The sequence below is a fragment of the Halichoerus grypus genome, chromosome 14 (assembly GCF_964656455.1).
Source record: "Halichoerus grypus chromosome 14, mHalGry1.hap1.1, whole genome shotgun sequence".
Lineage (NCBI taxonomy): Eukaryota > Metazoa > Chordata > Mammalia > Carnivora > Phocidae > Halichoerus > Halichoerus grypus.
The window spans coordinates 41,097,056-41,111,780 of record NC_135725.1 but is presented as its reverse complement, the minus strand read 5'-3'; the positions used below and the strand labels follow the sequence as shown (position 1 = coordinate 41,111,780).

At 37.8% G+C, this 14,725-nt stretch overlaps 1 protein-coding gene across 14 annotated transcripts in view; it reads left to right on the top strand.

Moving 5' to 3' along the window:
- The window catches only part of NFIB (nuclear factor I B), a 436,890-nt gene that overhangs the window by 395,985 nt on the left and 26,180 nt on the right, over positions 1 to 14,725 (top strand). For 7 of the 14 annotated variants that reach the window (XM_078062335.1, XM_078062329.1, XM_078062334.1 and 4 more), the window contains 3 exons: positions 2,535 to 2,719; positions 7,039 to 7,204; positions 10,323 to 10,405. In XM_078062335.1, coding sequence (XP_077918461.1) covers positions 2,535 to 2,719; positions 7,039 to 7,204; positions 10,323 to 10,405 — 434 coding nt within the window. The remainder of the gene's footprint in view (positions 1 to 2,534; positions 2,720 to 7,038; positions 7,205 to 10,322; positions 10,406 to 14,725) is intronic. The other 7 variants (XM_078062339.1, XM_078062337.1, XM_078062338.1 and 4 more) reach the window with 2 other exon arrangements.

Here is a 14,725-nt window from a genome sequence, read left to right as displayed (position 1 = left end):
GGAGACAAGGGGACCACATCAGCTAGGCATGAAATCTGAATAGGACTAGACACTTTGAAAAGGGTTAGATGCCCGGAAGAGATGTGTTCTTCCCTGAAGTTTAGAGAGTGAGTTCGCCACAAGAAGGAAGAACAAGGCAGGAGGAACGTCGTTTCAGACAGAGTGAACGGCCTGTTATCAGGAAAGGTCACTGCAGCAAGGAACTGCCGTCTATCCAAGGATCCACAAATATCTCCGTGTGGCCGGGGAAGAGAGAGTGGCCAGACCTGAGGTCCATGAAGTGAGGCGGGGCGGGTTCCCTATAGCCCTTGAAGACCGTACAAACCTGTGAAGTTGCTGGGCTTTTATTCTGGAAGCAGTAGGGAGCCATTGAAAGATTTTAAGCAGAGAAGTGACTTGCTTGAGATGGCATTTTACAAAATTCATTCATATGAGACTATAAAGGCTGTATTGGAAGGAGCAAGACTGGAGGAAAGGAGACAGGAAGGCTTGGCATTAATGTAGGCAGGAAATACGTGTACATACACGTATGCATGTATGAGTTCTTTCATAATGAAGGGAAACGTCTTCTGCCTGTATTTTGCTTTTCCTATTTTCAAGGACTAGAATGACCTTTATTGATACGAAATAGCCATTTTTACTTTCAGTTTGAAATACTTCATTCTACTATCTTCTATCGGGCCAGCCACAGCTTCTGTGAGCACAGTACAAGGGAGCCCAGAGCCTGAGCCCTGATTTGATATGTGCTGGTTCCATTGAACAAAGATCTCTCCCAAAACTCCTGGGGCCACACTGATCTCAAGCCCAGGGGGACCAAGATGGAGCTGCGTATATATTCTTCAAGGGTTTGTGACAGATGTGGGCAAAGACCATGGTTACATTTAGCTGAGATTAAGAGCACTTCAACACCAAGTTAAAAAGATGCCAAACTTAACTTAGGTGTTTGCATCTCCTTAAATTATACTTTCAAATGTGTATATTTCTTCAACAAAGTAGTATGTCAAAAAGGAGTTTCGTTTGAAGAAATATGTAATTGTTCTCTGAAATGCATCCCTTTGACGGAGGATGCACACACTTCAGTGTGTGGAAAGATCACGCGAGGCACTTGTTTAAACTGTACTTTCTGGTGCCTTACCCCCGGGGGGGAGTCAAGATCCAGTAGTCTGTGTTTAGGCCCAGGAATCTGCATTGTAACAACAATCCAGAGGATCCCGAGTGACCCGGACATTCAGGAAACAAAGTTGTGACCATAAAATTGAATTTATGATTCTTCGCTGAGATACATTCTTAATTTCTCGTATTTTCTGAAAAAAGCTTTCTTTGGGGAAGATAAGTAATATCCCTTTAAAAGTATATATATATATATTTTTGCACGTAATTACAAAGTTGGAGATAAGTTAGTCCAGATGATTTTCATTAATAGGTCATGGAAAGAATTTATTTTTCATATTGTTTGCTAAGTTGTCTCATAAAACACTAAACATTTATCATATGTAATTTCCTATGATTTGGATCAAAATATTAAATAGAAACAGACATTTAATCTTCATTTCTGCATATACTCGTTGGTACTCTTAATTGTACTTATGTGGTTATGTTCCTCAACATTATAGAGATAATGATTGTGCAATTATATTCTTTCCCATTTTTGAACTTAAGGATTATATTTCAAAAACTGAACAATAAATTTTAGTCATACTGATGTTGAAAAATTACAGCACAATTAAACATCGTCTACGTCGCATATGTTTTATATATTATTTCCCTTTTATATATAAAATATGTGATTTATTGGTTAGTTAATATGCGTATATGAAAGTTTAAATTCACATTTCTGTGGGTTTTATTCTTGGTCTTATCTTAATAACATCTTTTAAGCTACATGTAATAAAAGAGTAGGAAGAAAAATAGTTACAGAATAGAGCTCTTTTGGTTTTGAAAGGAACATTTTCATTAGGAAAAAGAGTTCCCAGGCCCTACGTTCACATGTTCATAAGCATTTGTCCAATGATCAGGTAATTATTCAGCACATTATTGTTTCCTAATTACTGGCCTCTCTTTTAACCAACCACCCACTAGGACGTATAGGGAAAATGTTTATTTAAAATTGGAGTACACTTCTGTTTTGAATTTCAGTAGAGAGTCTGTGGGTGCCCCTGCCTTTTAATGAATGCTGTGAGTTGGTCTGGACTCAAGACACAAAGACTTCCTGATCAAAGATTATATTCTGATGGGAAATAACTCTGCTTAAAGGAACATTTTATGAAATATTGGCTTAACCTATAAAAGAGAAACTTCCTTTGTCTAAGCATTCATAGAGCTGGAGAGCCAGATCGCTAGTTCCCCAGAGTGGGGTTGGGTCTGTGTGTTCTCCCTGTCGGCGTGGACGAGGGAGTCCTGCAGGGGAGTGTGGGTCGGTCATGGGGAAGCGGTGAGGAGCCGTCAGTGTGGCGGCCTCGCAGGGTTCTGGGGGGGTGGGCCGGGGAAGAGGGCACCATGGCTGACATCAGTCTCCCCTTTTCTGTCCTGTGCAGTCATCTCGACTCGAACTCCGCCTCCACCCTCACCGCTGCCATTTCCAACACAAGCTATTCTTCCTCCAGCCCCATCGAGCTACTTTTCTCATCCAACAATCAGATATCCTCCCCACCTGAATCCTCAGGATACTCTGAAGAACTATGTACCTTCTTATGACCCATCCAGTCCGCAAACCAGCCAGGTAAAAATGAGAGAGCAAATAAGATTAGAGCCTAAGGGAGATGGCACAGGTCTGACTCTAAGACATGGAGCTTATTCAGACGGGATGTCTGGCAGAACATCAAGCTTTTGAAATCCATCTTCAGGAAGTTTCTTGGTGACTCAATAAGTTTTTATTTAAAGGTGGCTGAGTGACAGGTAGGAAGTGTCTTGCCCCAAAGGGGCACATTTGTGAAGACGTTTCTGGTTTGATGTTTTTGAATTTTCATTGACTGAAAAGAAAGTTTATGCAGAAAGTACATTGACAAAAAAGCTCAGAGCTGGAGTTCACACCTCTGAAATACCTGGTTTAATGCAGAGACAAAGTGCTTATTTCAGGCAGGAGCAAGGTATGCGCTAAAATAAACACACACAAAAGAACTTACAGTTGTATTTATAGACCAACTATTAGGTATTAAAATAAGCTTTGGTAATGTAAACATTGTCAGTGTTTGATGACTACTTGAATATTCTTTGCACAGACATGACTACATTTAATAATGAGTGACATTACCAGAAGTGTCTTTTCTTTTTTCTTTCTTTCTCTCTCTCTCTCTCTTTTTTAAACATTGTGCAGTGGTTTTAGGGACTTTTATTGTATAAGTGTAGTGACCCATGTGCCTTTCTCACTCCTTAAACGTGTGGCTTCTTCTGTACAGAGGTCACTTCATAGTGATTTGATACAAGAGGATTTTTCATGATCAAATTGATAGGCTTTGTACCAAAGCTGGTACAAATTGTAATATCCCAAATCTGTAATGTAGTTTTGATCTTAAGGTCTGGTATTTGGCATTGCTGCTTTACCTTCAAGACTCCTGCCCACTCATTATATCTCTTAATGCTCTGAGAGATTGTCATAAGCATTCTGTCATCAATGCTGTTCAGTTACTAAAATGCCAGTGAATAGTATGTGCTTATTAATTTAGAATTAACAAAGAAAAGATCTGAAAAAATCATTTTTGGTCGTAATTGTTAAAATGAAGCAAAATGGTCTTTTTTGAACATTTTATTTTTAATAACAACATAGCCAGCACCATTTGGGTTACTTAAAAAGTTACCTGTACTTTTAGTTCAATTGACTAATAATACTAAACTAAATACGCCATTCTTGAGTTGTGACTTTGTAGTTAAACCATTTGTATTTTAGAAGAAAATGTCCAAATGGTATAGCACTTTTGATGACTATAATAAGAATTACTAAGTAAAACAGTGGGATCTTAATATATCAGTTTAGAAATAAAATTTGCTGTCAGATCGTGGATTCAAGAGTCTCAGTTCCATAGAGCATTTTGCTAGACTCAGCTGGGAACAGTGCGCACAAGGTCTGATTTTAATTTGTGTAGAATTTCCATGAATAACAAAGTCTAATTAAGACATCCATTAAAAGTCCTTAACGTTAATTCAGTGTGGAAAATCTTAGAGTTCCATTGGATTTTTTTTTTTTAACTGATGTCTTAATTAGGCACTGTTAGGGGAAAAATTATGCAAATTAAAATCAGGCCCTTAGTGTTACGCATTTCTTTAATTATTCAGTGCTTGTTTTAGGTATATTTCCATTTCTTTATAAGTTAAGAGGGCATATTAGGTGATAATCTGCCTATATTGTTCTGCTTTTCTTCCTATTTTTAAGGTAAAGACCCAGCTTCTGAGAGAAGCATCTTACTTTCATCTCAATTTAAAAAAAAAAAAAAAATCCCCTCTCAGGATTTTGTATAATAGGAGCAACGTGCTAGCAGGGTAATCCTTTCCTAATCCCGTTCAACTTCATCTTCAGATGAGATGTCTCTCTTTTCATATCTATGGTGTGAAAGTTCATCTAACAGCCTTAAAAGAGAAGCTTTAGAGTATAGCTTCATCTGTTTGAACCAGTAAAAAACCCAAAAGGAATAACCCTCTTCATTCTTCCAAACCCTGAATTCCAGAAAAGTTGTCCGTATCAGCTTGGGACCGACTTGCTTCTTTGTCAGTTTTATTCTTTTTAAATGAGAGAAATGTCTGTTGGTTCATGTCGATTCCATTCCAGTAGACAAAGCTTGCAGAATGGGCGAGGTAATATCAGATTCTGTGGCAGCATTTTCTTGACATTATTGTCATTCTTCTGTCCCGTGTTCTCAGGTAGGTCCTATCCAACTGTTTTGGTGAACACACTATACAGAAATGCTTTTTACTACCGAATGTACCACCAATGATAAAACGAGATCGCTCTTCTTTCTTTAGGAAGATACATAAAACAGTCTTTTGCAGTGTTCAGATAACCAGAAGCTGATGGTCTGCTTTAGAAAAAACTACTTTTTCCACTTGAAAGAAAATGCATCTTTCTAGTAAACTGCAGAATTGTTTTTATGGGCACATCATAGCTCCTTTGATTTTTAGCTCCAACTCAAAACCAATTAATTTGCATTTCAAAAGAAGACTCTTGACACTTACCTGTTTAGCTCTAAAAATGGGGGGAAAAATGAGGGCTTGTTCACCTGTGGTCCACTATCCCTTCCCAGATTTCCTCCAGCCCTGCACTGATTTTGATTGCTAAGTCCAGCAACTGAGATGCCTCATCCTCCCCACAGCAATTTGGAGATTAATTGCATTGCTGGTGCACCGATTAGACTGAGACAGTCATGCTATTCAGTGGATTATTTTAAATAAAATTAGTCAAAAGATATAACTCTCTCATAGGTTTCCATAGGGGGAAACTCTGGTCAATTTTCCTGACATAAAGTTAAATACTTAAAATTACTCATGATGAATAGGCAGGATATTCAAGAAGTCCATTTTCTTTATAGAATAAATAATGTGGCCTCTGAGGAACCCAACCAAAGACTTAGTTCATGTCTGTGAGTTACAGTATTTAAGTGTTATTAGCTGTTCATCTTTTTGTCTAAAGAAATGTCTCCTGGTAATTTATGTGCAGGTATTTAGATAAATATTCTGCTTCATTGCATTCTTTGCCTTTAACAGTGCTGATTATAAAGACTAAATATTTGTGGAGGATATTCTCATGGCAAATTGTTATGTACACCATACAGTGGAGAATTCCAACATGAGTGTAATCAAGAATAACGTTCTCTGTCTAGAAAAATACATTCCAGTATTTTTTTTTTTTTTTCAAGCAGTGTACCCGTAGGATTTTTTCTCCTACCACAGATACTATTTTCATACCCCGGGGCTAAAACTCAGATATTAATATCTTTTCTGTCATTGCCCTGGGGATTTTCTCAGTTGATTCCCACAAATGTCAACAATAATGTTTGGTGTAACTCTCCATGCCCAGCCATGGAGGAGTAACTTAAGTAACAAAGTATATTTGATTGCCCTCTGCTTTACTTAAGCACATTTTCTTTTTAAAAGATTTTATTTATTTATTTGACAAAGAGAGACCCAGCAAGAGAGGGAACACAAGCAGGGGGAGTGGGAGAGGGAGAAGCAGGCTCCCCGCTGATCAGGGAGCCCGATGCGGGGCTCGATCCAAGGACCCCGGGATCATGACCTGAGCTGAAGGCAGACACTTAACGACTGAGTCTCCCAGGCGCCCCTGCTTCAGCACATTTTAATTGACTTTAGAAATCTTTTATTTGTAGCTTGTAAAGTCAGGCCTAGTCCATCATTGTATATCATGGTGTGGACCTGAAATTTTAAATGCTTTAAATATCATTCTATCTGCTCGTCATTATGAGTAAATCACCAAAAGTGAAGGGGAGATCCTCGAATCTAAATGGCTTGATGAGTGTGTCCGAGCGTCCCTGTGTGTGACGGAGAGCTAAGAGGTTTTGAATGCAGAAGATGGGCCTTGACTATAAATGATGGAAACTATTGAGTTTGATGTGTTTGAGCTCCTAGATACCCTCGTCTTCTTTGTGTCAATGATGGCATCGTTAGGTGAGCATTGTGTTCTGAGAGCCCAAGCAGACTCACTACAGAAAACGAAGAGCAGAGAAGGAGGAGGCGTGGCTCAAACTCTCACTGGCTCAGGGAGGACTTACATTGTTGTCTTGGGCTCAGCATGTAAGTCTCCACTCGAGTCTTCGTGCTACTGAATGAAAGGATCAGTCTACCTGGCTCTCAAGGGTATTGTAAAGATGAACTTACAGATGTACAGTGTTTTGAAGGTGAAGACTTTCTTTGAAACGCTGCTGCTGCTTTTTACTACTACCCGCTGGTTGGTCCCTGTGACTCAGGCTTGAGAGGGCTTGTGGCGTTCCCAGCAAGTCCGCAGGGTTCACGCGGCCACGTGCGCGGAGTGGAGCTGTTGGACGAGACGACTGCCTTTTGGATTGTTTCACCCGGCGTTCTGTTTTTGTTTTGTAGCCTAACAGCAGTGGTCAAGTGGTAGGGAAAGTGCCTGGCCATTTCACACCTGTCTTGGCACCCTCTCCCCATCCCAGTGCAATGCGACCTGTGACCCTGACCATGACAGATACTAAACCCATCACTACATCCACTGAAGGTGAGGCAGCTTCACCTACAGCAACCAGTAAGTATTTCTGTAGGAAATGAGAAATGTCCATCAAAGGCGCCATTGGATACCTGATCCAAGGTGGAGAACACGGCAGCTTGTCAGACCCGATGGAGATTTCTCATTTATGTGGAACTAGCAGGCATGTACGTGGCCTGGCTATCACAAGCTCTCTCTTATCAAATTGCAGTCCGTACATCATATTTGAAAAGGGAGAAGCGTATTTGTTTGAATAAACAGCTCTAACAAAGATGATAAGTCATGCCTGCTTGTTCAAGGTATACATTGAAAAGACACCGAATAACATAATGCAGTGTGCAAGGTTTCTCTGTCACCCAGAGAGAGATCAGATAATTGTTACTTATTGGAGCATTCCTATAGAAATCAGTGCCCTTCCCAAGGCAGACTGAATCAGTGCCTCTGAAAGATAATTGCACGTTTATATTACCGTAGGTTATGTCATTGCAAAAAAACAGTTACAGGATGTTGGGTGCGAATGAGAACATTTCGAAGCTGAGTGTGAGGCACATGTAAGCTGCGACCTACACTTTCATTGTCTATGACTTTTTTTCTTTTCTTTCTTTCTTTTTTTTTTTTTTTTTTGCTTATCATGATACATCAGGTACTACGCTTTTTAACATGGCTATAACATTTTAAATGTCAGAGATTTAGCCAGTGGACTTAACAAAGAATGTACCAATAAACCAATGATTCCTTTGCTTCTTCATACAGAATACTCATCAATACATAAAAAATTATTACACAGTTTTTTAATTGGCTTCAACAAAACTACCGGCTTCCTAGAACTGGTATAGTGGAATGGATAAAGTTCCAGACAGGAGTAATTAGCAGGCTCCTCATCAATTATGCATTCTGTATCTGAAATTCAGAGGTTCCATTTTCTTTCCTAGAGCAAAAAAAAATCGACATGCTCTGGAAATTTCTAAGTGAAAGTACAGAGACACCACTGGCTCTTTCTTTCTCAGGCTTTGGAAAGATGTTTTCCTTTTTTTTTTTTTTCCTTTTCTTTTTTTGGTAACTTCTGAAAACCTAGGAAGGAACACTACAAGAAAAAAGGACAATACTTTGAGGGTACAGTGAATTGAGCATTTCTTTCTCAAAATTCATGAGGCCCCATAGCCTAATCAGTCCATGTAGGCTTATAATTCCCATCAATAATCATTAATTTTTGTAATTGGTCAGTTGGTAGAGGGTCCAGTGAGCACTTCCCTGAATGCACAGATGGATGAAATCCAGTCAAGAAAGATTAAAAATTCTTTTGTTTTAAAGGTTAGCTATATACACTACGGCCACTAAAATACTTTTAAAAGTGGATGTGTTGGCTTCTTTTAGCAAAGTCAGCAATTTAAATAAAGGCAAATAGAAAACAAAGATTTTTTTTTTTTAAGTTTTTGAAAGACTATCACAGGATAAATGATTCAAACCAAGTTCTAGAAACTTCAGGTACCTACTCTTCTAGTGACATTAATAGATGACACTCAAGGGAAGATCAGACCCAAACGATCACAGCTCTCTATGGGAGTGTCGTCAGCCTGCTTGCTAATGCATTGTTCTTATACTCACCTATAGGTTGGTCAAAAAGGGATCTGATTTGACTAATAAAATTACAAAATACTCAGAGGGAATATCTTGGTTGTATAAAGATGGCTGTATCAGCCCATTTTCCACTCCTGCATAAAAGAAATATAGTGAGTTGTTTTTCTTCCCTATACACAAACTTGGAGCTCTAGCTCCCGAGACAGCACTGATAATGAAAAATTGGTCTTTGAGCTGATAAGTCAATAAAATTAAAGAAAACACATAGACCAGGGAAACCTCTTTCTCATGGCTGGAAAGAGAAAATACCGCAGACTTGTTGCCACTCTATAAGGGTGAGGCTTTTCTCCAGTTGTCCATGCTGTACATTGAATTCCAGGGGCCTGGAGATCGAGTAGGGGCCCCACTCTTATGGCTGTCCTTGGATGGGCCCCTTTATTCAGGAGTAATTAATGCTGAATTGTGAGCATCTTCACTGTTTTAAATAGTTGACCTAAAAAAGCTTCAATGGATCTAATTCTACAACCCTTCAAATGAACATGGCAGAATTAATATATTTGGTTAAAAAAAACCTTTTAAAGATTAATGTCTGGATTTCTTATTAATCTGATAGTGTTAAACCAAACATTTTAGCTTCCTTCAGACCCGTAGATGTAACGTGAATGGTGAAAATGTAGTTCTGTTTATTCCGGCAGGGAGCAATGGGATTGCTTTAGTGCTGGGAACTCCTTTCCTTGTGAAAACAAACAGAAATCTTTAGGAATAGGGAGACGTTTTCTTTGGAAACTTCACTGTGTACCAAAAAGCACCTCTACAAAAAGTACTTACAAGGTGAGAGTAAATAACTTAAGGAATATTCACCATAGGTACTTAGTGCCTGGTGGCCAAGTATTTCAAAGGTGCCACCACCCCTCCCTGGACTAGTCACAAGAAATTGACTTTTTGTGCTTATGGAAAAGAAAGAATTTTTTTCAAAAACATTTCTATCAAACTTAAGGTCATTTTCACACTAAATAGAATACTGACCTAATTCACTCTATATGATATCATAAATATAGGCTTCTCCTTCATGTTAGAAATATTAGATTTTCTCTTTAGTAAGACATGTTTCTTTCTGTATCATCAAGCTCATCTGCTTAAATCCCACTCATTACAAGCTTTTTCCCAATAGACTTTCAGTCTTACATTTAGAATCACAGACCATCATTGATTATCCCATTATTAGACAACTAATATCTGGTGAAACAGGACAAGTAGGAAAAACCCTTCTACTGAGCCAGTCCTTGGTTCCCCTGCACTACTATAATTGGAGCACGTAAGTGTGAGATGTCCACACCAGAGGCCAGCATGTGGTTGATTGGACAGATTTCTGGGGAGGGGGATAAAGGAGTTGAGTTGAGGTCAACCGCCATTTCTTTTATATCACTTGGTGTTCACTCAAACAAAAGAATAGGGAAATAGAGACACTTTTTTTTTTTTTGGTTGCAAATCCCACGTCCTGGGTTTTCTTTTACATGGACAGGGTGTTCATTCTGATAGTTCACAATTTTTATCTTTGTTTTTGTTCTTCCTTAATCAGCCTACACAGCCTCAGGCACATCTCAAGCCAATCGATATGTGGGACTAAGCCCAAGAGACCCATCCTTCCTACATCAGCAACAGGTGGGCACGTTTCACCCAGGTGTGACGGTGTAGCACGCTTTCGCATTGGTGCTCTCTCCATGCTGCCTCTCAGATCTGGACTCAGAATGGGGCTCCCGGGGCTTCTGGGAAAGAAACTGATCATTTCATTTTCCAGAATATTTTCTCATTTATCCTTTGTTTCTTGCCTTTCTAAACAGGGTTTCTCAAATTGGCTCAAGACCTTTTCCATCTCTGTGACCTCTATCCATAACATCCATGAGTAACAGGGTCTCGGCCAGGGTATTTTTCTCAGTCTTATTGGCTATTGAGAACTTACTAGCCTTTAGCTTTTGAAGACAAAAAATTTGAAAACTGATTGAAAAGCCCATTAGAGTAGAAGCAGTACACAGTTTGTGTTTTTGAGCTCTTTCATATTTTCCAGATGTTTTACTCCTCATTTTGGACTTTTAGTCCAAGAGGATGAGTTATGAAGCTAAAATCTCAGGCGATATATCATTCCTGTTTTAATAGGTTTAAATTGGCTTACTGATTTCAGATGTGATAAAACACTTTTTTTTGTTCTGCTTTCTTACATCATTTATGTTTCAAGTAGCATTTTAAATTTCACATCTCATTAATGCTGTAAATTTAATGCAAATGAAGTGTTTACCCAAACTGTGAAAATATACAGCCAGGATTAATGGTGGCTTATAAACAAATTAGCCACAGTCAAAAGCATGGAACATACCAATACAGAAATCCCACAATTCTAGTTATAGGATGACAGAAATAATTCCAAACACTTCAGAATTTAAATACATTTTATGATGCATATGTTTGCTGCTCTCAAGTTCTGATAGCATAGTGGTTTGAAATTAACAGTGTGCAAAATATTAAATAGGGAAAAATAGGCTATCATGAATAAGAAAAAGCTGGTATAAGCTAACTGGCTCTTCGTTCGAAAGTTGAATGCGCGTATCTCGCATCTGTCTGTGTTTTTACGTATGTGGTCAGCCCGCGCAGGTACTCACGCCTGCTTCTTTTGTTCTGGACTTGCCCACCTAGCTCGTGTTGTATCTCTCTCAGCTGTGCCTCCTGCAGAATTCCCAAGTCCTGCCCAGTTGCGGACCAAGGTAGCAGACGGCGTAGATCAAAGGTCACCACATGCAGAGTTCAGAGAAAAATCACAAAGATGATAGCTTATTCAAGATATTTGACATTGTGCCAGATTTTTAAAAAGCAAAACAAAACAAAAAGGGTGAGAACTAACTGAAAACATCTGTACACAGTTACGAAAATACCAAATAATAATTAGTGGTTTTGCCTGCCATTGGCTTTTCAACATAATTCTCTGGAATGTTGCTTTTTTTCACCTCTAAAATTGCTATAATGTGAAATGTGTTATAATTACTATAATATGGTTCTATTTGACAAATGTATATGTTCACTGTGTTTTCTAAAAACATATGTAGGATTTATAGGTTTAGAGACTTGTTCTTTTAAAAATCATTCCACATATTTTCAGAAATATTTTTACCATGGGATTTGCATTATTCTTTATGACACATCTCTACTTTCTAGTTAATTTTTTAATTCATAGACACATGCCTCCATTATTTAAACCTTTAGCCCCAAACACATTTAGATTATACCCAGTTCCATGTATTTAGAAGCAGTCTTCCCATCCCCCTATGCTAACCTATGGCAGCTTTAATATTTTTTTTATATTTATCACTTATGACTAATGTTAGAGGCTCAGGGAATTATGATCACAAAAGTTCATCATGCAGAAGTTACTTCTTCTTTCACATATCCCAAAGATAAATCAAGAAAACTTAGCATCAGGAAAGCATGAGTCTTAAGGTAGATGGAGTTCTGAGCATACTTTAATTAAGACAAATATATGTGTGTATATATATATATATATATATATATCTGGAACTATAAACTTTTCTCATCAAAGACCACCACTTCTTATTTAAGTGGGCAATGTCAAGTGAAGACCCCTTACAATATAAATAATATTTGTTTGGTCAAATGCGGTTGATATTTATGGAATGCACAACGTGTCTTGATCCTTGGAAGAAAAAAGCTATAGAAGCTTCAGAGCTAAACATGTAATGTTCAATTCTATTGAGGATTGGTATTTACCAGGCAAATGGATAATTTGCCCTGTATATAATGGAAGACTTAGTGCTACTTTTTGAAATGAAGAAGCTCAATATGCCAGATTTATAATGAGCTACAATTTTGAGGCATGCAGAAAATGCATGTACATTCATCTCATACTATACATGAATATTACTGAAGTAAGGTTCCAGTTAAAACATGATTACTTTTATGCTTTTAAATTTTAAAAGAACTACTGAGCTGAAGTTTCAGGCTTACTATCCAGGAACAGAGGGACAGAAATGGTTTAAGTGACTTCAGTAGAGTAAAGGTTATGCTTTCCCACAGCAGAAATGAGATTGATTTACTGTGTCCTTTCATTACTTTACAAAGATTTAAAAGAGACCACTCTTGTAACAGCAGGTTCTAAATGCATTTGGTTTAAAGCACTCAGTGATGAATGAAAAGGAAAATCAAGGGGTACATGAAATAAAGGTAATCAATCATTTTATATTAGCTAGGAGAAATTCAAAATTAGAAAGGCAATGGATTTAGTCTGAGAGAGTTCTTTTAAACATTCCCCATAGCCTTTAATATACATGACCCCTTAAGAATAAATATTGTCACCAGGTACATTCTTCAGTTTATTGGCGGCTGCTTTATAAAGATTTATCCTTTTAGGTTATGAAAAGTATTGATGTGCATTGTGCTGTGCTATTTTTTCTCAGAAAAGAACTTTAATATAGCCTACATAAATTAGGGTTAACGATAAATTTAAAATTGTTGAACAATTCTGACTATCTTATAAATAATCTTTCCACACGATGACAATAAAGCAGACCCTTCAATATAGTCATTTCTAACACACAAGGATACTGGCCTTCTTCGATTGAGATGGCCAATGTTAAAATTAACCCTATACTCCACTTGTAAGAGTAATATGTCCATATTAGCAAATTTGACTCCTAAAAGTATATGCTTTTATGCCCATCAACTTGGTACACACACAGCTGTTATTAGTAATTATACATCTCTGTACTCCTTGATAATGGTTATTGCTGATTATTATTGGTCGCTAACGGACTTGAAATACTGGTTTTTTCTGACACAGGAATTTCACCTGTCACTGCAAATATTGATATCTCATTTGAATCTAAAAAATAAAAAAATCCATAATCATGAAGGGTAGTTCAAAAAGATTCATGGAAACCAGTTGATAATTTGCCATTAAAAACAATCCTCTCCAATTGGTCATAATAATCAGCTCATGCCGGCTGGTCAGGACTTGAAATTTTTCCTTTATCCCCTAACACAGTCTTGTGTGTTGTGTGGTTCAAGGTCCGGAACTAGACTGTCTGTGGGATGATTGACTTAGTTCATGCACTCACTATTGGCTTGGGGAGATCTTGAAAGCAGACATCAATTGGAGCTCCATATTCTTCTTTAAATTTTCTGTTGGAAGATGGTGTGGTGGCTTAAGGAACTCCTGGGTCCTGCTTTGGCAAACTGAACTCTGTAGTCTCTCCTGAGAAATGTCTTTTTTATGATTCGGAACTTTTTCACAAGTGTCAAGGACCTCCTCTCTGACTTCACTTCACAGAAGTTTAGCAGAATGCAGTATTTACCTTTTCTCACACTGCACGGAGTGCACGGCGCACACTCACCATGATAGGCAAGGAGGGAAGTACATGTCCCAAGTTTTGTCTCTTTGACAAAATGGGAACTCTATAGCAGAGTGTTGGACTTTGCTCATAAAATACAGAAATTATTCTATAATCCAGTCTACTGATTTTAGCATAAATGGTGAATATGAGACAACTTACTTGAATTAACACCAGTTCCTTATCTGGTCAACCTCATAATGAATTTGTTAAATCTCAGGCCTTCTTCTTTGCTCTCATTGAAAGTTGCGGGATCAAAGAGGGTCTCGTTAACTTGATTTTCACCATTCTATTTGAGTGGAAGGTTGTAATAAAAACATAAATCTTTACTATTATACATCAGTACAACATATAAAAAAAATCTTACTGCAAGTTGGAAATAAAAGTTTGTAGCTAAGAAGCTTCTTGTTTGGAAATAAAAGATTACTATTTGAACCAGCTATTGAAAAGCATATTAACTTTTGATATAGATTTGAGATTTTGCTAAAATAAATGGGAGGTCCCTTTTGCCTTTCCAAAGGCAGACAACAAAGTCAAGTTAGCTCTAGTTCGTAAGATGTAAGGCTTGTTTTCATCATCTCTCAAAATT